This window comes from Silurus meridionalis, chromosome 18 (assembly GCF_014805685.1).
Source record: "Silurus meridionalis isolate SWU-2019-XX chromosome 18, ASM1480568v1, whole genome shotgun sequence".
NCBI lineage: Eukaryota > Metazoa > Chordata > Actinopteri > Siluriformes > Siluridae > Silurus > Silurus meridionalis.
This window is the reverse complement of record NC_060901.1, coordinates 21,634,231-21,656,622: the sequence shown is the minus strand read 5'-3', so window position 1 is coordinate 21,656,622 and position 22,392 is coordinate 21,634,231. Positions and strand designations below refer to the sequence as shown.

Sequence of the window (22,392 nt, the reverse complement as noted above, 5' to 3'; positions counted from 1 at the left end):
ATTAGAAAAGATTCGGTTCCTTCTCCTACTGCACAACAATCAGGTACAGTGGGGAATTAAAGATGGTATTATTATTATTGTTGTTGTTGTTTATTTTTTTACATGAAATGATTACAGTAGCTTACAAACACCCCAAAAACACAAACCACAGAGATGAAGAGCACTTTTAGCACTTTAAACATTCAGGACTTTTAGCATTTTATTCATCCATCACTTTCAAAACTTTCAAAGAACATCTGATGGCCAGGTGTATCTACTCTACAAATTTTGTCCATAGTGGATCTACTATTGTGTGTGTAAAAGTAAATGTAGTTATAAATGACTTTCTATCACATAATAGAGAAGATGAATAAACTATAAATCAAATCTCATCACTAATATTTTGATTGATGGTAATCATGGTATAAGTTCTTTGTGAAGTTTTTTAATAAAACAGCAGTAGAGCTTCCAGATGTGTGTATTATTCTGTATATTTAATCCTTTTTTTATGTTCTGTATTTATGTTGCTGGTGGTTTAGATTCACTCCTTCCAACCACCAGGAGCACTGATGAACCCCCTGAACACACTCTCAGATCGAACAATCGTATGGGAATCAGTGCGGTGGTACTTGGGAACTTTTCTCTTCACTCATCCTGCTGCTCTTCGTCTTTTCAGTTTTTCCTGTCGGTATAGAAGCCGAGCTCACAGAGCGCCGATCATCATCCACCTCCACCTCCAGTGGAAAAGAAAACCACCAGTGAAGACCAGGAGAGTGTTCCAGGAACGGGGTCACACCGTCACTGACTTTGTGTATCCAGGTGTTAAACACCGCCCCCTGCTGTTAGCTCCTTAAATTCCTGACTGAGGTGATCCATCTGGTACAATAAAACACAGATTGAATGGAGTTACATGATCATGTAGAAGATTAGAAATCTTTAGCCAAAGTGACACACAGCGAGGGCTGCTGGATTTACTCCACTGCCCCAGTCTACCACACACACACACACACACACATTCTACTACAGCAGTCAGAACCTACATTTTGAGACTTGTTGCACTGTTTTAGAACTTCCATCATCTTGTTGTCCTGCTCCTTCAGGGTGCTGCGAGCCCAGCACTTATTCTCTATCTCCTAAACCACAGCCATGTAGTAGAAGAAGAAGAAAATGTTCACACCAGGTCCCTTTAATCATATTTCTGTTAGAATTGGAGATACTATGGAGTTCAAGACTTCTCTTACCCGGAGTAAATCATCACACTGTTTCATGCTCTTTTTGTACACGAAGTTACTGATGTGGTGGGCCTCCCGTAAACGCTCACGTTCCTAAAACACGTGAAGAAAAAACACAAGCATGCTTATCGCGGAGACGTTGTGTAGAAATTCAGCACAATACGCAAAAAGTGGAAAATGAGGGGTATATGCCAGGCTCCTCACCGACTCCTCACTCTCATCATGCAGCAGGAACATCATGACTCCTCCCCATTATTTTAAAAGGAATCGCTTAACGCTCACGTACCTTCTTCATAGCCCTGCACACTTCATCTGTCCTGGAGAGCATTACTTCCATTCTCCACACCTTCTCGACCAGTTTGCCCACTTGGCCTTTGAGGTCCAAATTTTCTTTCTCCATCTGGAAAATTCCAACAACCAAAACTTTACTTCTACACACACATTCAGAACCGGAGTTCTTTACGGATCCAGAAGAAAAGTCCTTACCATCAGCAAATTCTTTTTGTCTGCATCTTTCTTCATCATCTGTTCACACTGCAACTTCAGGTTATTGTGAGTCTCGTGCTCTTGTTCGTACTTCTGGAACACAAGCGCGGAGTAAAATTGAGTTCTCATCATCGACAGCTTTATATCTTTATATCATTATATCTTTATCTTATTCATACCTTCAGTAACTCGCTGTGCTTTTCCTTCAGTATGTTGTGTCCTTCGAACAACTCTTGTTCACGTAAACATATCTGGTCATAGTCCTAAAACATAGGCGTAGAGGAGAACATCTAAGGCACTTGGCAGATGCCAAAATCCAATTATTTACACAACCAAGAATTTAAGGGCTCAGGGGCCCAAAAGAAGCAACTTGGTGGTACTGGGATTTGACCTAATGACCTTCCAATCAGACGTCTCACCCACTGAGCTTCCAGCACAAACAGAAAATAATCACGTGATCATATAATCATATTGTATTGTCGACTCACACAGACTCGTCCACATGTCCACATATATTATTGATGGGCGTCTCAATAACAGATTCTCTCGATCTCTATGGGGTTAAGGGCCTTGCTTAGGGGCCCAGAATTAGCACAGCTCCATTGTGCTTCCGGGGTTTCAACTTACAACCTTCAGATCCAATGCCTAAACCACTAAGCTACCACCTCCCCTGAGGTCCATCTAGCCTCTGTGCATTGTTTCTGAAGGAACTTAAATCTTCATCACTCACCAGCTTTTGCTCCTCTATCGTTTTTAGGGCAGAGTTTTGCTGGTTTTTGGGCTGCTTGCATGACAAACGATGTTCTTTCAAAATGTCAGACAATCTCGCGTTGCTGTGCCGAGTCCGTAACACAATCTCTGTTTCCTCGTTGGATCTCTGCTGGGTTTTAGCAGCAACCGCCTGCACAACAACCAGAAGCATTAAATTCATCTACATGCATTCAGACATTCGTAAAGACTCGTGGACCGAAAAAAAAAAAGGTTACGGTTATCGGATCGAGTTTCCTAAGTAAACTGATCTCCTCCGAACCGTAGGTACCGATCAGCTGCTCGTGAAGGTTCTTCTCGTGCTCGTGGTCCTGAAACACAACACATTCGAGATTTCTCGTCACTCCGATTCAAGAAATCAAAGGAGACCTCATGTGCTTTTTTAGACTCCTGACACAATCTTTGGCGCTCAGAGAACTCCTGCTCCAGGCACTACACATAATCGTTCACCTTGTTTAGCTGGGACCCCAGGTCTAAGATCTTGTCCTCCAGCTGAACGTCTTGGCTTTGGCCAGGGAGACCTGGGTCATCTTCATTTTTCAGAGCTTTTCTCATCTCGTCATACTCGGCCCTGAGGATTCTGTAGGCCTCCTGCTCTCGCTGCCTTTCCTGAAACGAAGCAAAAGTGCAGAATCGTCACGATAAACCTCACGCCATTCTCTGTGAAGGATCGACGTAAAATGAAGGTTTTTTTCACTTACACTATTGATCTGCTCAGCGGTGCTGCGTATCTCCAAGACCTCTTTGGTCAGCTGCTGCACTGAACTCAGCAGCAACTCCATCTGCTCCAACACCTTCAGAGTCCCAAACAGAAAAAGAAGGCAGTTTGTTAATGGCTTGATTTACTTCTATACTCATCTTCAAAACCTTTCCCAGGACTCGGGTCTCATCAGAGCAGCTTCGAAGGTTTTATGGACACCAAGAACATGAGTGATGTAATAATTACAGTGTGCTGTTTGTAGAAATAAAGAATAAAAAAATCGAGAACACGGGAGAGGGAAAGATTCCAGAGATGATCCAGGTACAGTTCACCAGCAAGACGTTTCCACTGAAACCCAACACTGTTCTGAGGGAAGGAGATCACCAGATCTCCAGGAGGCTCCGCAGTAAAGCTCCACATCTGGATGGAGAAGTGCTGCTCTTTCATGCGAGCTTCATTCTCACACTGGGGTTTGGTGGAAACAAGGAGACACTGGTTCACCTCACCAAGCTACTTCTGGTCTACGTCCTACAGTTAATGATGATGATTATTTATATGATGATTGTATTTAATCAGGGTTACAGCTTTGGTTTTTGTGCCAAGAAAAAAACTGCACAGAGTGGCTTTGCTCCAAAAACATTAAGAGCTTCAGTGCTTGGTGAAGTACCTCGGGTTCGGCGCTGCATCTCTGTGCATCTCGACCTTCATCCGTGTCGCACATCAAACCTGGATCCAGCGCACGAACAGCTCCAACTCCAGAGCCCATTTGTAGGACTAAATCAGTACAAACCAGGAGAAACATCAGGACATTCCCATGCACTCACAATCCCATCCCTTCATCAGGGTTACAGAGAGAGAGAGAGAGAGTCAGAGAGAGAGAGAGAGAGAGAGAAAGAGAAAGACAGACAGACACAGAGAGAGAAAGAGAAATACAGACAGAAATAGAGAGAGGGAGACACGGAGAGAGAGAGAGAGAGAGAGAGAGAGAGAGAGAGACACACACACACAGAGCGAGAGAGAGAGAGAGAGAGAGAGAGAGAGAGAGACACAGAGAGAGAGAGAGAGAGAGAGAGAGAGAGAGAGAGAGACACAGAGCGAGAGAGAGAGAGAAAAACATGCTTTACCCCTATAGCGGCGCTTCTTGAACAGAAAATAAACTCCGGCCGCCGCGGCTGCAATTTCAGCCGCATACAACAGGGGGCGCAGTGGAATATCAAACGTCGGGAACATCATCACGTATGGTGAAGAGACTCAACCTTCCTTCAGTTACACTGCACACTGAACCCCCGCCGCGCCGCGCGCCGCCTTTTCATACCTGCAGCCTCTGTTACGTCACAGAGCAAACTTTAACTATCCATCTATCAGTGGTCCAGTATACCAGTATACAGCAACTTCAGTCCTACAGAAAGAAAGAAAGAAAGAAAGAAAGAAAGAAAGACCATTTTTTATTAAAAATATAAATAAATCGATGTAAAAGAGGCGAAATTAAAACCTTCAGCTCAACACGTTTATTAACGGCGTCCTTTTTTCTTTCTTTTTTTTTATAAGATATAAAAAGTAAATGAACTACACAGAAAAAAATCACATTTGTTTTACTGAAAAAGAACTTAAACGAACTTAAATCCCTCAGTCTTAATAATAAATACACATTTCCATAAAACATCCATATTTACCCATGTTCATTAAAGTATTTAAAAAACTTATTCATTTTAAACATTTTAAACATGCCTGCACCGCCCCCGTGCGGTGGATGTGTGTACATTTAAACCAAAATAAAAGGTTGAAGTGTAAAACAATTAAATACAATTAAATACAATTAAATACAGTTGAATGTCTGTTACGAGTAGGACTGAAGTTGCTGTATACTGGTATACTGGACCACTGATAGATGGATAGTTAAAGTTTGCTCTGTGACGTAACAGAGGCTGCAGGTATGAAAAGGCGGCGCGCGGCGCGGCGGGGGTTCAGTGTGCAGTGTAACTGAAGGAAGGTTGAGTCTCTTCACGATACGTGATGATGTTCCCGACGTTTGATATTCCACTGCGCCCCCTGTTGTATGCGGCTGGAATTGCAGCCGCGTCGGCCGGAGTTTATTTTCTGTTAAAGAAGCGCCGCTATAGGGGTAAAGCATGTTTCTCTCTCTCTCTCTCTCTCTCTCTCTCTCTCTCTCTCTCTCGCTCTGTGTCTCTCTCTCTTTCTGTGTGTCTCTCTCTCACTCTCTCTCTCCCTGTCTCTCTCTCTCTATTTCTGTCTGTCTTTCTCTCTCTCTCTCTCTCTCTCTCTCTCTCTCTCTCTGTAACCCTGATGAAGGGATGGGATTGTGAGTGCATGGGAATGTCCTGATGTTTCTTCTGGTTTGTACTGATTTAGTCCTACAAACGGGCTCTGGAGTTGGAGCTGTTTGTGCGCTGGATCCAGGTTTGATGTGCGACACGGATGAAGGTCGAGATGCACAGAGATGCAGCGCCGAACCCGAGGTACTTCACCAAGCACTGAAGCTCTTAATGTTTTTGGAGCAAAGCCACTCTGTGCAGTTTTTTTCTTCTCCCCAGGATTATTGTTCATGTTGAAATCTAACCCTGGCTTTCTAACTAGAAAAAATAAAAACACCACAAGGGAACAAAGTGATGGCACAAAAACCAAAGCTGTAACCCTGATTAAATACAATCATCATATAAATAATCATCATCATTAACTGTAGGACGTAGACCAGAAGTAGCTTGGTGAGGTGAACCAGTGTCTCCTTGTTTCCACCAAACCCCAGTGTGAGAATGAACCTCGCATGAAAGAGCAGCACTTCTCCATCCAGATGTGGAGCTTTACTGCGGAGCCCCCTGGAGATCTGGTGATCTCCTTCCCGCAGAACAGAGTTGGGTTTCAGTGGAAACGTCTTGCTGGTGAACTGTACCTGGATCATCTCTGGAATCTTTCCCTCTCCCGTGTTCTCGATTTTTTTATTCTTTATTTCTACAAACAGCACACTGTAATTATTACATCACTCATGTTCTTGGCGTTCATAAAACCTTCGAAGCTGCTCTGATGAGACCCGAGTCCTGGGAAAGGTTCTGAAGATGAGTATAGAAGTAAATCAAGCCATTAACAAACTGCTTTTTCATTCTGTTTGGGACTCTGAAGGTGTTGGAGCAGATGGAGACGCTGTTGGGTTCAGTGCAGCAGCTGACCAAAGAGGTCTTGGAGATACGCAGTATCTGTGAGCAGATTGATAGTGTAAGTGAAAAAACCTTCACTTTACATCGATCCTTCACAAAGAATGGCATGAGGTTTATCGTGACGATTCTGCACTTTCGCTTCTTTTCAGGAAAGGCAGCGAGAGCAGGAGGCCTACAGAATCCTCAGGGCCGAGTATGACCAGATGAGAAAAGCTCTGAAAATTCGAGATAAATTATACAAGGTATGTGAAAATTTTTGTGTTTTTTTTGGACGATCCACAAATGTGTGCGTCATCTTATTTTTTTTTATTTTTATGCATGTCTCCCTGGCTAAATTTTAGACGAAATATCGGGAGGCGTTGGATACCAAGGTTCAGCTGGAGAACAAAATCTTTAACCTGGTGTCCGAGATGAACAAGGTGAATGATTTTTTGAGGCAGCTGGAGAAGGAGCTCTCGGAGTCCAATAGAACGTATAAGAAGGAACAACAGGTCAGTGGGAAAGTCATTGAACAGTGAAGATATAAAACAAGGAAAAGATGGAACGATGGAAATACAACAGAATCCTCTTTTCTTTTTTATATTCGGTGTTTCAGGACCAAGACGCCATACAGGACATTCACAAATACTTGGTCTCCGATTGCAATTTAATGGAGTCTGGTCCAACTCAGAAAATCGATTTCCCAATGGTGAGTTTTTCCATATCGTTTTTTTACCTGGGTGTATATTTACTTTTTTCCAGACATAAAAAAGTTGTTGCTTGTTGAAGACGTTCTCTCTTTTGAGATAACGTCTTGAGTCTCATCGCAGGCTATGAGGTGGTATCTAAACGCTTTTAAGGTTAGCTCCGTTTGCAAGAATGGATTTTGTCCTGGAAGTCTTCTTTTCAAAGCGTGTCAAACACCTTCTGCGATGTAAACAGAACGATGGCTTTTGGCACACTGACTTACGAAGGTCGGTGTTTCCTGTGACTGTGCGTGCAGCCTCGTGATTTTGATACCGCCACGCACACGAACTGACGAATAAATGCACTCATTTACTTAAGCTTGAACCATTTGCCCATGTTCAGGAGGGTCAGGGAAAAAAGACGAGGTTTTGAACAAGAGGAATTGCTTCCACAATTTAATGCAGAACCCTTTAAACGAAACGTGTTTAGAACTCAAAAACGTGTTCCGAGTTCCTACTGTTGTAATCTTTCAGATAGACTTAGGTTACTGATCACAAGGCGAGGAGGTGGTCGCTTAGTGGTTAAGTCATTGGACTTTGAATTTGAGTTCAAATCCCTGCCACACCAAGCTGGGCCCCTGAGCAAGGCCCTTAACCACAATAGCTGCTCAGTTGTATTTATGAGCTAAATGTGAGTCCGCCAAATTCTGCGAATGTAAGCGGGCTTGCCAATCATGACATTTATTCATCCATATTTAAAAAGAAGACGATAATAAATCAGTATTGAAATACGATGGACATATACACTAATTGCCAAAGGTTTTCGGACACCTGCTCATAAGTTTGGTATGTGGATTTTTTTGTGGTTAGATGTTCCACTACATTTTGGAGTGTGTTTATGGACATTGTGTGACATTGTGTTCATCAACCACAAGGGTGTTAGTAAGGTTCTGATGTAAGTGAGAAGGTGAGGAGACCTAGGGGTGCAGTCAGGTCTTCACATCCATCCCAAAGGTGATCAGTAGGGATGAGATCAGAGCTCTATAGCAGCAAGATCTTCCTCCTCAAATGCAATATTTTATAGGACAGTCTGGAGAAGAACCACTTACGGCAGGAAAGCTCTGTTGTCCCGATATGTTTGTCGTGTACAAACCAGTAAACAGACTTGCAACAAAGTATGCGAAACAAAAATGGGAGAAAGATTCAGATTCTCGAAGAACAGAGAAAGACTGGAGAGATATGCGTTAGACAGGCGAATGCAACAAACTCAAGATCATGGCAAGAGTTTGGATGGAAGAATTGAATTCTTTATAATCCCTAAATTAACAGCAATACACTCAAGTGAACAGAGGCTGGGATTTTGTTGGAGGCAATTCGGAACCTCAGAGGCTGATCGTTCCCATTTTTCTGGGCATGCTCAAAAACACTTAAAGTCAAGGAGTGGGAGCTGAAATTGGAAGAATATTTGGGGTGGGGTTTGGAATTTTTTACTCATTACATTGTTATAAGAAACGTATAAGAAAAACAACAATAACACGTAAATGGTTCCGGGTTCATCCTCCAACAAGAGACCAAGAGTCGGGAATTGTAAATGTAATATACAAGATAGAGAGACTTCCATTGACCGTTAGACTTCATTTGGGAAGCTTTGGAGATAAGCGGATTGTATACACATACGTTGTTTTGTCTATGACTTATCCATGCCCTGTGTTATAGGCTTCCAAAGAAAAATCTGAAATGTACGCAAAGTCCCTGTCGGAACACCTAGCCCTAATGGAAAAGTACAGCGAGTTGCTGAAGGTACGTCCTTTCGTATACAGAAAAAGTAAAGACAATTCGTCTGGACGTTTTCCGAGACGTTATATGAAGCTCGATTCTTCTCCGTGGTTGTGTTTTAGGAATACGAGCACGAGCGCGAGTCTCACGAAGCCCTGAAGCTGCAGTATGAACAGACGATGAAGGAATGTTCAGACAAACAGAATCCACTGACGGTGAGGTCTTTTCTTCGGAAACTGTATAGAAATGAAATAAGGTCGGAATGCATGTGTAGAGGTGAAGCTTTGTTTGTCAGATGTTCCAGGGCACTCAGGACATGGAAAACAAGCGTTTTTTGGAGAAGGTAAATTCAGAGTTAAGGATCCACAAGTTTAAACTGGAAGAGATGGTGCGGGAGCTCGATCGATTCCATCACGACCTAGAAGTAACGTGCGGGGTTATAAAGGAGGTACGTGAATATAACGTATTGTGTGAAAGAAAAACGTGAGGCATCGATTTTTTAAAAAAAGGCATTCGTATCACGAGGCATCGTTTTAAAAGTGTTTGCATCGGTAAAAAAATTATTTATTTATATATAATATTTAATAGATGCGCTTTACTTCTATTATTAAGAAAGTGACCAATCGCTTTCTCCTCGCTAAACTTTACATATCATAAGACTACGGAGGCCGAGGCATGTCCTGAAAGTCACATAGAATAGAGATTGACATGGCAGAGGTAGAGCTGTGCACTGAATTTTAATAGGGGGAATCGTATCACATGGCATCAGTAGCTGCTTTATATGTATCTTTAATGTATCGTATCGTTGACTGTGCCTCAGTTATGGAGCTACACATCACTAGTATACAGCATTTACATACCCGGGTTTACGTGTTTCTCTGACATGTTTTAGGATATCGATCGAGCACAGGGCAGTTTCAACACTCTACAGTCGCGGTGTGATGAGACCATGAAACAGCGCGACGAGTTACTCCAGGTAAGAGGAACTCAATCAACTTTGAACTCCTGAAGAATCTCGAATTCTAATAGAAAAAGGATTAAAGGGGCCTGGTGTGAACTACTTCTTCTTCTTCTTCTTCTTCTTCTTCTTCTACTACATGGCTGTGGTTTAGGAGATAGAGAAAGAGCGCTTCGCTCACATCACTCTGAAGAAGGAGGACAGCGAGATGACGGAAGTTGAAAAAGAGGGCAACAATAATCAGGATGTACGTTTTTGCCCGAAACGATTCCTGACTGCTGTAGTGTGTGTGTGTGTGGTGTGTGTGTATGTGTGGTGTGTATGTATGTGGGTGTGTGTGTGTAGGTGGTAGACTGGGGCAGTGAAATAAATCCAACACCTCCGACTGGGTCACATTCGCTAAAGATTTCTTTCTTTCTTTCATCCTTATGTTCATATGTGCGTTTTTTCTTTCTTTCATTCTTTCATTCTTTCTTTCTTTCTTTCTTTCTTTCTTTCTTTCTTTCTTTCTTTCTTTCTTTCTCTTACATAAGTCAGCATTTCTCTATCTATCTATCCATCTGTCCATCCATCCATCCATCCATTCTTCTACATGATCATGTAACCTTATTCAATCTGTGTTTTATTGTACCAGATGGATCACCTCAGTCAGGAATTTAAGGAGCTAACAGCAGGGGGCGGTGTTTAACACCTGGATACACGAAGTCAGTGACTGTGTGAGCCCGTTCCTGTAATGCTCTCCTGGTCTTCACTGGTGGTTTTCTTTTCCACTGGAGGTGGAGGGGGGTGAGGTTTGATGCTCTGCGAGGTCGGCTTCTATACCGACACGAGAAACTGAAAAGACGAATAGCAGCAGGATGAGTGAAGAGAAAAGTTCCCAAGTACCACCGCACTGACTCCCGTTCCTCTACTGCTGTTTTATTAAAAATTTCACAAAGAACTAATACCATGATTACCATCAATCAAAATATTAGTGATATCCAGACACACCCTTATCTAGAGCAACGTACAATTATATAATTTATACAGGAGTTGAAAGTTAAGGGCCTCACTCAAGGGCCCAGTAGTGGTGGGATTTGAACTCATAACCTTCCAGTCTAAAGCCTTCACCACTGAGCAACATAGTAATGACACTCGAAGCTGATGATGGTGATGGTCTGGGTTTTTTTTTTTTGGGCTAATGCTCTAATCAACATGACAACCCATATGTGCTTCTTCTCCATGTGCTTCTTAATCATTACTGTCTCCCAACAACCAATCACCAATCACCAATGTTTTACAGTAACCAATCACTAATCACCACTATCTCCCAACAACCAACCATTGATCACCATTTTCCCAACAACCAATCATAGTCTCCCAACCACCAATCACTAATCACCACTGACTTCACAGCAACCAATCATAAAATACATATAAAGACACAGGGATTCATATTATTTATTAATTTATTGATATTATTAATTTATTTATTTTTTTGTATATAGATTTTTTACGTCTATATTTTGTAATACAGACTCAGTGCCACTTTAAAACTGAGACAACAAAAAAAATACAACAAACTAATATATGCCAAATATAATCAATTTATACTAAATGCAATAAAAAGTGTATGTTGAGTAATTTTGTAAAGTTTTTTTCCATAGAAAAATCTCATTTCCGGTATTACACACACACACACACACACACACACACACACACACACACACACACACACACACACACACACACACACACGGAGAGCGGTGAGACAGTTTACTTCCGGGTTTTGCTAAGATTACGCTGATTGGCTGGAATGAAAAAAAGGGGGGTGCGCTGATTGGTCGTTTTCGAATTTTTTTATGTTTTAAAAATGCAGAACTGCATCATTACATTCAGAGTGAATGAATAGATATAACAATATAACACAATTTTGATAATTATCAACATACCCACTCTGTGGCAAAAAGTATTGGGACACCTGACTTTTTCACTGCTGCTTCTTCCGCAAACTGTGACCACAATCCTGGAGTCTTTGGAAGCCGCGGAATAGAATGTTCCCTTCACTTGATGTAAGAGACCCAAACCTGAACCTCCGGCATGATACATAGTGCACAAAGCCAGCTTCGTGAAGAACCAATCACTAATCACTACTGTCTTCCAAAAACCAATTATAATCACCACTATCTCACAGCAACCAATCACTAATCACCAATGACTTCACAGCAACCAATCACTAATAACTACTGACTTCACAGCAACCAATCACTAATCACTACTGACTTTGCAGCAACCAATCACTAATCACTACTGACTTCGCAGCAACCAATCACTAATCATTACTGTCTCTCAACAACCAATCACTGATCATTATTTCCCCACAACCAATCACTAATCACCACTATCTCCCAACAACCAACCATTGATCACTATTTTCCCAACAACCAATCATAGTCTCCCAACCACCAATCACTAATCACCACTGACTTCACAGCAACCAATCACTAATCACTACTGTCTCTTAACAACCAATTACTGATCATTATTTCCCCACAACAAATCACTAATCACCACTGCTTCACAGTTACCAATCCCTAATCATTACTGTCTCCCAACAACCAATCACTAATCACTATTCACCCCCGCAGCCAATCCCTGGTCACCATTGTTTCTCCCACCTCTTTTATCTTTTATCTTTGAACTCCCCTCACGTGCCTGAATAATGATGCCTAAATATGGAAAGCATCATGACGACAAAATTTATATATGCAAATAAAAATGTGACCTTCTTTAAAAAAACAAACAAAAAAAAAAAACAACACACACGTTTCAGTATACGCCGTGTGCTCTGTAGTGCATGATGGTAACGTGTGATCATTTTGAGCAGGACACCATTTCCATTTCAGCAGTGCAACTCCTGATGCTGCCATCTTTATCTTCTGCACTACAGAAGACTCTGGAGTTCGCATGACATCATGCAGTAGATAATGTGGAAGGCTGGTTGGTTTGCTATCGGGTATGTAAGGCTGCCTGGAGGGTCAGTCAACAGGGATTGAGGAGGTCCAGGTTTGGTTTTGGGTCTGGTTCTGGGTTTGGGTGGAGCTAAACCGGGTCCTGGGCTCGGTGGTGGTGTGTTGCAGCGCACTTCGGTTTGATGGTGTTCTCTGCCCTGATCACGACCAGGAGATTGGAAGAAATGGAGGCATGAATGCAGGCAGGTGAAGAGCAGCAGATCGGTGGATGGTGTTTGGATGGTGGTTGATGTTTGGATCGAGAAGGTTTCATGTTACTGCGCAGGCGCAGACGCCGCAGCTACATTGTATCTCCGCGCTTCCGTTCTCTACGCGATCCACCCTTTTCACGTGTGTGTGTATATATAAAAACAATTTTTGCACGTGTTTTTATGCCACCACGTGACCTCGAGCTTAGCACGCCAACAAACAAACAAACAAACAAACAATGTGATCCTGTCTCCAGGCACCTTTTCAGGTAAGTCATGCATGAATACTACAGGAATGCATGAAATTACCCCAACCGCTTATAAGTGGTGTGTGGTGGGTGTTGATCATAATTATTGGCACCCCTTGGGTAACGTTTTTTTTTTTTTTGGGGGGGGGGGGGTGTGCTTGGTTCACTAGCTTCAGCTCAATCTGGTTGTTTTTCATGTACACGTCTTCTCTTGTGATGCTTGAGTAGGTCCTCCAGGATCCCAAGGTTTCCGTAAAGTCGAAACAAAGACGACCACCTCAAGATCTAGGTTCTCTTTTTGATGCCCGTTGATGTAATGTCTGTCTGGGCGTCTGTAGGACATCCTGAGGATGCTCAGCGTGGATTCAGTTTCGGAGATCTGGCCCAGTTTGAGATTGACATCATGCTGGGTTGTAGTCGTTATATAGAGTTGATATGGTGTAAGGAGATCGAACGTTGCTGAATTAGGAACCAAAGAACCCTTTTTTTAAACAGTCCAGTTTGAGTTCATCTGTGGTCATGATAGACTCCGATTCCGAGTCTGCTCTGATAGAAGAGGAACCCGATGTGGTGTTCGGCTGTTGTAGGACATTGACCTCTAACGTGTTGAGTGTTCTGAGATGCTCTTGGATTATTTGAGATACTGTAGACGTTCTGTCAGCCTCAGCCATTCTCCACTTCAGGTGTTTTCCACCAGCAGAAGATTTACTCAGACAAAAGTATGTGGACACCCTAACATAAGATTGAGCATCCTGTTCCACATTTGGTCTGCTTTATCTGCTATAATGAGCTCCACCCTTCAGATGTTCCACTGGATTTTGTGGAGATTCTTTTTTTTTTAATTTGTGAGATTTCATTCACCAAAACAAGTGTTAGAAAAGTCAGTTATTGATGTAGGTGAAGAAGTGAGAAGCCTGGGGTGTGTTCCAATTGATCCCAACAGGTTTCAATATAGTAGGGCAAGATCTCTAACCCATACAAAGCAGATCTTCATGAAGCTGGCTTTTAGAGGTTTGGGTATCCTAGAAAAGGCAGGTGTCCAAATACTTTTGTATATTTAGTCTGGATAAAACTGCAGAATGAAAAAGAAGGTTGTGCGAGTGTTGAGAATTGATCGTTGTTTCAATGTTTGTGTTTATCCCAGTGTTGAACGTGAAGCAAGCACACGCAGGGGACCATGTCTGTCATATACATGTCCAACAAGAGAAAGATCTCAAGGCCGGAAAAAAAGCCACAAACAGGTACCCTTCTCATACACTCTATGGCCAAAAGTATGTGGACACCTTAGCATCACGAACAAACATTGTATATAATGTGTGCTTTCATGTTTAGTAAGTGTTTGGAGAGGAACATCATGGGCTTGGGTGTCCACATACTTTTGATTAAAACGCAATAAGGTACAACCGGATATAAAAGTTCTTGGTTATTTTTTAATGTTTCCTAAGGAGACCCGAACATAATGGAGAAAGTGGTTGCCGTATGTAGCGGGGTTTCCTCCACGGTAAGTTTTTTTTGAACATCCAATTTCACATTTAGTCCTTAAAATGCTTCACTAGATATTGTGGAGATGTGTGAGATCTCATTCAGCCTCAAAGGTGTTAGGAAAAGTCAGGTACTGATGTAGGTGAGGCAGTGAGAAGACCTGCGGCGGTGTTTCAATTCATCCCAAAGATGTTTAGTAGCTTAAAAGCCGGCCACTCAAGATCTTCCACTCATCCCCATGGAAACCATATCTTCATGCAGCTTTTGCTGGAACAGGTTCTGAGGGAGTTAGGAGGCCTGGGGTGGTGTTTTAATTCATCCCAAAGGTGTTCAATAGCTTAATAGCAGCTAGATCTTTTACTCCAACTCATGTAAAGTGTATCTTCACAGAGCTGGATTTGTGCACAGGAGCATGGTTACGCTTGGGTTCTCCTAGTTCGAGTGAAAGGAACATTCCATTCTAGCGCTTCCAAAGAAGTCATGTACAATTGTGTGTCTTCAATTTCATTGTCAAATTTTACAGAAGAAACATATTGCTGGAAAAGTCGAGTGTCCCGATACTTTTGTCTGTATCATGTATCGTGATCCTTTAACAATTAATAGTTTGAATTTCTGAAATATCAGTCTGACATTATCCTCATTTCTTGTATCTCAGAACGAATCTGCGGGTCCGATAAAGAGAACGTATGGCAGGAAAAAGTGCGTAAAATCACGTTTTTATTCATTCTAACTCATTGAAGAGAAAGAAGGATCGTAACGCGCTTGCGATGTGTCGTTCCAGGTATCAAGATTTGCACCCGGTCTCCAAAGATCCTCCTGTGGACGGGTCTTCGTGCACTTCGGTGGTCCGTGCTAATGCGGTGAATGGCTTGAAAGTGCAGAAAGTGGCATGCCATCCTCCCGCGTGCAGGATGAAGGATATAGGCGGGCCTGCCTCGGAGATTATGAGAAAGAGAGGTGAGCTGGAGATGGATGGAAAAACGTACGACGGTGTGCAAGTCAATATGGTCCGGATCGTTCATTTCTTTGGTTTGGACCATCATCAATTTCCTCCTGACTTCTAACCCATGGAGTTTTCACAAACATGAAAAAAAATTCAATCAAACCAGACAATTCTTTTCCTAATGTGTCTGCAGGAAGTTACAGCTCTACCTCTGCCAGGTTAATCTGTATTCTATGTGAGAAAAAACGCTCCATAAACGAGGATCTACTAATAACAATCCATTCAACACAATCTTCTCTGCATGATCCGATGTCCTGCATGCAATCACATTCTGAAAGTCTTAATCCGCACATGTCTAAGCATACGCCATATGCGCAAAAGCTTGCGGACACCTGACCATAAGATTGCTACGTACTTTGAGCATCTCATTCCACAATGTGTCTTTTATAAGAACCTTCACACTTCTGGGAAGATGTTCCACTAGATTTTGTGGAGATTTGTAAGATCTCATTCAGCCACCAGGTTGTTCATAGAGGAAGTGAGGAGACCTGGATTCGGAACGCCAACCATTCTTGAAGTGTTCAATAGGGTTAAAGCTCTACAGCAGGCCACTCAAGATCTTCCACTTCCACATGCTGGAGTTACAGGTGTGGGTTTCCCTTATTGGGGATGGAAAAGTGAGGTGTGAAAATACTTTTGGTCGTCTAGACTCTACATATCGTGTGGACTTGGTTAAAAAGTGGTTTTCACGCACAGTTTTGGTAAAAAACAGCTCATTTATTTTACTCAGACCCGATCATTGATCTGACGATTGGTCTCCCTTACAGTTCCCGTCATAGTTCCTGTGGCGCAGTTCGCTCAGACACGGAGCCCTCAGGCAAACTTCTGCGTGAAAAAGGAGACACCCAGTTATCCTCCAGGTACTCTAAAATTAATAATTATGACCCTTTTCGCTTTCCAGTTCATCTGATGCAATCGATGCATGGCCGTATACCCAATACCTTACAAATTTCCACGTTGTATTATTCCTACACATGTGCATTTAATTACGCCGCGGTGACGTAATGTTTGTGTTTTGGCAGGAAGTCAAGAGGAAACTTGGCAGCTGCAGATCCTAGCAAAAGGCCGAGTGACTTGCCCCAAGTGTAAACGTGTGGGAAGGAAAACGGTGGAGGGTCTAAAAAAGCACATGGTGGCCTGCAAACTGGTAAATGCATGGGGTGGATCGCCACCCCATTCGTCCTCACCTTCATCAGTACCTGACTTTACTAACACCCTTGTGGATGAACGAAATCTCACTAATCGCCACAAAATCTAGTGAAACGTCTTCCCAGAAGGGACGATTGGAGAGTAAATGTGGAGAAGTCAATAGCAATCTAATGGTCGGGTGTCCACAAACTTTTGGCCATATAGTGTATGTTTAGCCGTAGCTGAAATTGTCCCGTCACTGACTCTGTGCTTTTATTTTAGCCCGTATTTAAATGTACACATTGCGGAAAACAGCTGAAGACGTCAACTGGGATGAAGTACCACCTCATGGCGGACCACAATAAACTGGTATGTCGTTTGTTATGTCATTTCTTTAAACTGTGACAAGAATTAATCAGGTACTGATGTAAGTGAGGAGATCTGGAGCGGCGTTCCGATTCGTCCCGACAGTCTTCAATAGGGTATGGGCTCTAGGGGGGGCTACTTAGGATCTGGCAGATGTTCACGGAGCTCAAATTGTCTTGTGCTGGAACGGGTTTGGTTTCCTAATTCAAATGAATGGAAACTTTCATTCTACACCATCCCAAGACATCCTGTACAATTTTTTGGCATGACTCTGAGGTAAAAGTTTGTTGAAGAAGCAAATATGGGTCGGAAAAGTCAGGCGTCCAAATACTTTTGGTCGTTTTTTCCAAGCTTAAATTCAATCCTTCATCTTCCAGATCATGCTCATGGTAATAAGTTCTAATGATCAGCACGATGATGTGGTTAAATTACAAGTAAATCTACAGTCTAAACGTGATGTCGTACATGCTTTAGCCCAACCCGGACGACGGACATGGACTGGACGATCACGCGGTGAAAGAAAAACTGAGAAAAGTGCTGAAAAGGTTGGGGAAATTAAAATGTTCCAAAGAGGTATGTGTACACATCTTAAGGCAGCTACGAGGTGGTATCAAAAAGTTTCACCTTTAAAATAGTCCCCTTGCACAGCAATACAGGTCTTCAGGCATTTTTCTGGAACGTGTCTTCTTCTCAAAGCGTGTAGAGCATCTTCTGCGATCGCCGCAATGGTTGCCGTTTCGACACCGTTGTATAAACGTAGGCTAATAAAGTCGGAGCTAGTCTCGAAACTTTTTGATGCCACCTCGTACACACCAGCAGGGTGTGAAGAACCTGTATGATGAATAGCGCTGATAGAAAAATGGCACTTCGTTATTTCCCATGCGTGAATATCTTATACCTGTTTCTTGTTTCTTTTTAGGGCTGTACTGGCAGCTTCACCAGTATAATGGGCTACGTTTATCACATGAAAAAATGCGGCAAGGCCGAATCCGAGCTGGAGAAACTACTAATGAACTGTAAGCACTGTGGAAAGCCGTATCGCTCCAGAGCAGGCCTGGAGTACCATCTCAAATCTGAGCATGGGCCGGTGAGCACTGAATATAATATATAGTATATACATATGCAGGCAAAGCATTCCACATGTAGTCTCCATTCTCCATGCTTCTCCATGCTTCCACTAGATTTTTAGGAGATTTCTGCGATTTCATTTCGCCACAAGGGCGTTAGGAAAGTCAGGTACTGGTGTAAGTGAGGAACTGCGGAGGCCTGGGGTGTTCATTAAGGCTTTTAGCTCTGTAGCAGGCCACTCAAGATCTTAAACACACACCCAACCAATGTAAAGCAGATCTTCATTGAGGTGGCTTTGTGCACAAGGGTATTGTCAAGCTGGAACAGGCTTATGTCTCCAAGTTCAAGTCATAGCCAGCGTTCATGTCAAAAATCGATTGGCGTAAAAATATAGAGGCAATTGGTCGCAAGGTGTTGGGCTGATTTTACAGAATAAATAAGATTAATCACAGTGAGTCATTTTAGGTCTTCGAAATGCTGCAGGTAAAAGAAAATATAAAGAAAATATGTCAAAATGTGATTGAAATGCTTTTTTCTTTGGATTTTTTAGGCACCTCAACCAACTGAAACAAATGGCCAAACAGAACCCATGGAATGTGAATCCAGCGGCAGGGCCAAACGCACCTCTGCCCAGGTGGCCATTTTCCATCTGCGTGAAATCGCCAATCAGGAGCTGTTCAAGGAGTGGCCTAAGAGAAAGGTGCAGCGAGACCTGGTACCTGATGACCGGAAGGTAGTTTATCCATTTTGCATTCGTAAGAGGTCGATCGATTTATTGTTTTTGCCGATTAATCAGCACGGATAGTTGATTGCTGGAATGATATTAGATGATGTTTTTCTGGGTTGCGTTATACAGTACGAGAGCGGCCTCTATAGGCTAATCGCTGACACCACGAGTTGGTTGACCTCTAATATCCATGAGATCAGAGTCATTGTTGCAAATAAATCAGGAAAAGAAAGGAAAAGTTGACCATAAGATTGCTATGTGATTCTTTTCGAGAATCCCATTCTACATTAAGTCCCTTTCTATTGTTATAATGAGATGTTCCTCTAGATTCTTTTGTGCCTTGTGAAGATTCAGCCAGAAGTATGGTACTGATGGAAGTGAGGAGGCCGGGAGTGTTGTTCCAATTCATCCCAAAGTTGTTCTATAGAGTTCAAACTCTATAGTGGAAGATCTTCCAGTCATGCTGTAACAAGTTTTATGGATCCTGATGAAGCCATTCATATTTGACTGACTATACCATAGTTTTGATTTGTTCACTGCTCTGATCTCAGCTACGTTATTCCCGTCCCGGATTACCGGCCTTCAGCCAGGAGGTCTTGCGAAAGTGGAAGAACGAAGTGAAACTGAACAGGAAAATGCAGTGTCCCAACAAGGTCTGAACAAGACATTGTGGGTTTTTTCTTTTCTTATTTCCTCCTGTGTCCAGAGTTGATATTGAAGTTTTCTTTCGGTTCCTCTGTAGGGTTGCGGTTGTTACTACACCAGTGTTTCAGGTCTGAAGGCTCATTTGGGACTCTGCACCTTGGTGAGAATTCTCTTTATTTTTCTTTTTTTTTTCTCCATACAGTGGAGTCCTCAAGCTCAATTTAATTCCTAACTGGCCATTTAATGGGAAATGTCTTCAAAATAATGCACTGAATTCATATTTACATTGTAAACCATCCTATTTGGTGTAATTTTTAATCGAATTTGGGGGGAAAAAACAAACGTTTTTTGGTCAAAAGTATTTGGACACCTGACCATCAGATGCTGTGGTGGTGGTGTTTTTTTTTTTTTTTTTTTGTCCCATCACTTTATAATGAGCTCCAGTCTTCCGGTAAGATGTTTCACTAGGTTTTGTGGAGATTTGTGAGCTCATTTCCTAAGCGCTGTTAGCACGTTAAGGTTCATTAGTATTTATCAATATGTATTTATTATAATATAATAATATAAATAAATATCTATTTTTTTCTTTCTTTCTTTGTAGGGCAACTTTCATGCTGGGAAATTTACATGCCTGATCTGTAAGAAGGAGTTCAACTCTGAGAGTGGAGTGAAATACCACATCAACTCTGTTCATTCGCAGGTAAAAGGAACGTAATGAGTATTATGTAAAAAAATAAATAAATAAAAATACACCGTATGGACAAAGGTTTTTGGACACCTGATCACTTGAGAATCCCATTCCACATTTAGACTCTGTTTGCTCCTGTAATGAGCTCCAGTCTTCTAAGAAGATGTTCCACCAGATTTGGTGGAGATTCATGGACATACAGCTGAAAAGGGCGTTAGGAGCTACTGATGTAGGTGAGAAAGTGAGGATGCTTGGGGTGTGTTCCAAGTCAGGCCTAGGGTGTGTTCCAATTTATTCCACTCATGATCTTCCACCATCTCCAACCCATGTACATAAGCGGGAAAAGTCAGGTGTCCCAATACTTTTGCTCATATCTATGTATTTTCCAAAAACAATCATTATTTTACCTGTTTGCTAAGTAGCCACCAGAACATGAGTCTTACCTGAAAAGCTTGTCTTGTGGCCAGGACTGGTTTGTGGTCACCTCCAAGGCTAAGAGTTTCACCGCCACCAAAAAGCTCAAGCCAAAGAAACTCCACCTGCCAAACCCAGCTCTCTTCCACCACCAAGGACCATGCACCCGGCAGAAAACCCATCAGGCTTCATCAGACGCCACGACCAGCCAGTCAGTATTCCCAGGAACGTCGGAGAGGAAAGCGAAAAACGAAAGAAAGAGCAGGAGAGTGCAGGACAAAGAGGGCAGTGAAAGCCAGAGCAGTAGCAGTGAAAGCGAGAGCTCCAGCAGCGAGTCGGATCAAGAGGTTCCAGAAAACGAGACCTGGAAGCTAAACAAGCCCAGCAAACCTCAGCCTGCAAAAACTAAGAATGACCACTAAACCTTGTGTCATTTTGAATCCATTTTGACCCAATTATGTGTGTTGAGACAAGTGGTAGCCGGAGGTAACTACATTTACTAATCTTATAAACCCGTATTTTACGTTGAAGATCAACGCTGAGAGGAATCGTGATTGTGAAACTGTTCGATTTGTAGACACGGATTTCCAAAGATTAGAACCTCTGCCCTACTTTACTTCTGATAGATCGCGATTGTGGCGATCAAATGTAAAAAATCTATTGATATTTTGCCTTAAAAGGGTTGGTTTGATTTGTTTTCAAGCGTTTTTACACGATTTCTTAGAATCCGGTTGTTTTTTGCGATATGGAAGACATAATTCCCCCAATCAACTAAAGCAGCAAACAGGAATTTCGCCCGGCTGACAATCCGAGGCAGCGATAATGTCGTTTAGGTGAATTTGTGTAACTCTTGTCTTGTGAGCCATAAAAAAAACAAGATGGCAACTTGTGTGGTGGTCCGTAATTATAAAAAAGTTAATTCGGATGTATACTGTACATAAGGTATATGTCGATTTTTGTTAGGGGCGTCTGTTTTAGGTAGGCGGTAGCTATTATAGGAAGGTTGTGAGTTCAAATCCCAGCACCACCTAGCTAACACTGCTAACGCTGCAAGGCTAATCTCCAACACAACTATATTTTCCTTCGTTTTGTAGCCCCTCCCCCCGGTTTGTTTCCCGCCCCAATTCTTCAGGTTAAATGCATTATTTAAGTTTTATTGTCTCGTTTTTTTATTTTAAACACTGCATGTAGTGTTCTCCATGTGCGTAATAGAGTGACTAGCATCGACGCGTACCTGACGTTTTAGCTTCGAACGTGTGCTCTCGTCCTCGTGCACGTCTCTAAGAAGGCTGCAGATTCGCACGTTAGGAATGATAGAGTGCTACAATATTGTATCGTAGAGTTTATCCATATGGACATTGTGAGGGGTTACTTGAGTTCGTTCCGATCCATCATTTTATTACCGTGTCCGATTCGAGTGCTACGTGTCCAAAAACGGTTCGTGTTTTTTTTTTAAATACCCAACCTTTTATTCTTTTTTTCAATGTTCGACTGTAAAACGTCTGCATAGACTTTGTAAAAGTACTTTGTTAAGTAAATCTGTATACAATAAATTAAAGTGTATAAAAACCCCAAATATCCACTTTGAAGACATGAGTGGTGTATGATTTTATTTATTAGAATCTTTGATATGGTGCTGTGTTAAATAAAACGTACCCCATATGTACAAATTTGTGCGGACACCCGATTG

General features: G+C 42.2%; 3 protein-coding genes across 7 annotated transcripts; 2 read left to right on the top strand and 1 right to left on the bottom strand.

Moving 5' to 3' along the window:
• Positions 1-68: 68 nt before the first annotated feature.
• LOC124401266 (protein lava lamp-like) lies at positions 69-20,806 on the bottom strand. Of its 2 annotated transcripts, none has more exons than XM_046873421.1 (13): positions 20,732-20,806; positions 4,290-4,564; positions 3,833-3,939; positions 3,167-3,259; positions 2,916-3,074; positions 2,684-2,776; positions 2,428-2,598; positions 1,877-1,960; positions 1,698-1,790; positions 1,498-1,611; positions 1,221-1,304; positions 1,020-1,112; positions 69-855 (listed from the first exon to the last, which is right to left on the bottom strand). In XM_046873421.1, the coding sequence occupies exons 2-13, from the start codon at positions 4,396-4,398 to the stop codon at positions 802-804; spliced, it is 1,254 nt and encodes a 417-aa protein (XP_046729377.1). In that variant the 5' UTR covers positions 4,399-4,564; positions 20,732-20,806; the 3' UTR covers positions 69-801. The 2 variants fall into 2 exon arrangements, with proteins under 2 accessions (XP_046729377.1, XP_046729378.1); XM_046873422.1 differs by having other exon boundaries at positions 1,698-1,787.
• LOC124401264 (spindle pole body component 110-like) lies at positions 4,581-11,389 on the top strand. Of its 3 annotated transcripts, XM_046873419.1 has the most exons (12): positions 4,581-5,287; positions 5,536-5,642; positions 6,301-6,393; positions 6,485-6,577; positions 6,677-6,826; positions 6,931-7,023; positions 8,717-8,800; positions 8,899-8,991; positions 9,072-9,224; positions 9,669-9,752; positions 9,889-9,981; positions 10,369-11,389. In XM_046873419.1, the coding sequence occupies exons 1-12, from the start codon at positions 5,179-5,181 to the stop codon at positions 10,420-10,422; spliced, it is 1,206 nt and encodes a 401-aa protein (XP_046729375.1). In that variant the 5' UTR covers positions 4,581-5,178; the 3' UTR covers positions 10,423-11,389. The 3 variants fall into 3 exon arrangements, with proteins under 3 accessions (XP_046729375.1, XP_046729376.1, XP_046729374.1); XM_046873420.1 differs by lacking the exon at positions 9,889-9,981; XM_046873418.1 differs by lacking the exon at positions 10,369-11,389 and having other exon boundaries at positions 9,889-10,124.
• znf512 (zinc finger protein 512) lies at positions 12,466-22,291 on the top strand. Of its 2 annotated transcripts, none has more exons than XM_046873416.1 (15): positions 12,466-12,729; positions 14,326-14,422; positions 14,627-14,682; positions 15,319-15,362; positions 15,445-15,620; positions 16,434-16,526; positions 16,689-16,813; positions 17,077-17,163; positions 17,635-17,733; positions 18,080-18,247; positions 18,779-18,961; positions 19,507-19,608; positions 19,698-19,760; positions 20,202-20,300; positions 20,756-22,291. In XM_046873416.1, exons 2-15 carry the CDS (start codon positions 14,359-14,361, stop codon positions 21,122-21,124), a joined length of 1,728 nt encoding a protein of 575 aa, XP_046729372.1. In that variant the 5' UTR covers positions 12,466-12,729; positions 14,326-14,358; the 3' UTR covers positions 21,125-22,291. The 2 variants fall into 2 exon arrangements, with proteins under 2 accessions (XP_046729372.1, XP_046729371.1); XM_046873415.1 differs by having other exon boundaries at positions 12,467-13,202.
• Positions 22,292-22,392: the final 101 nt, after the last annotated feature.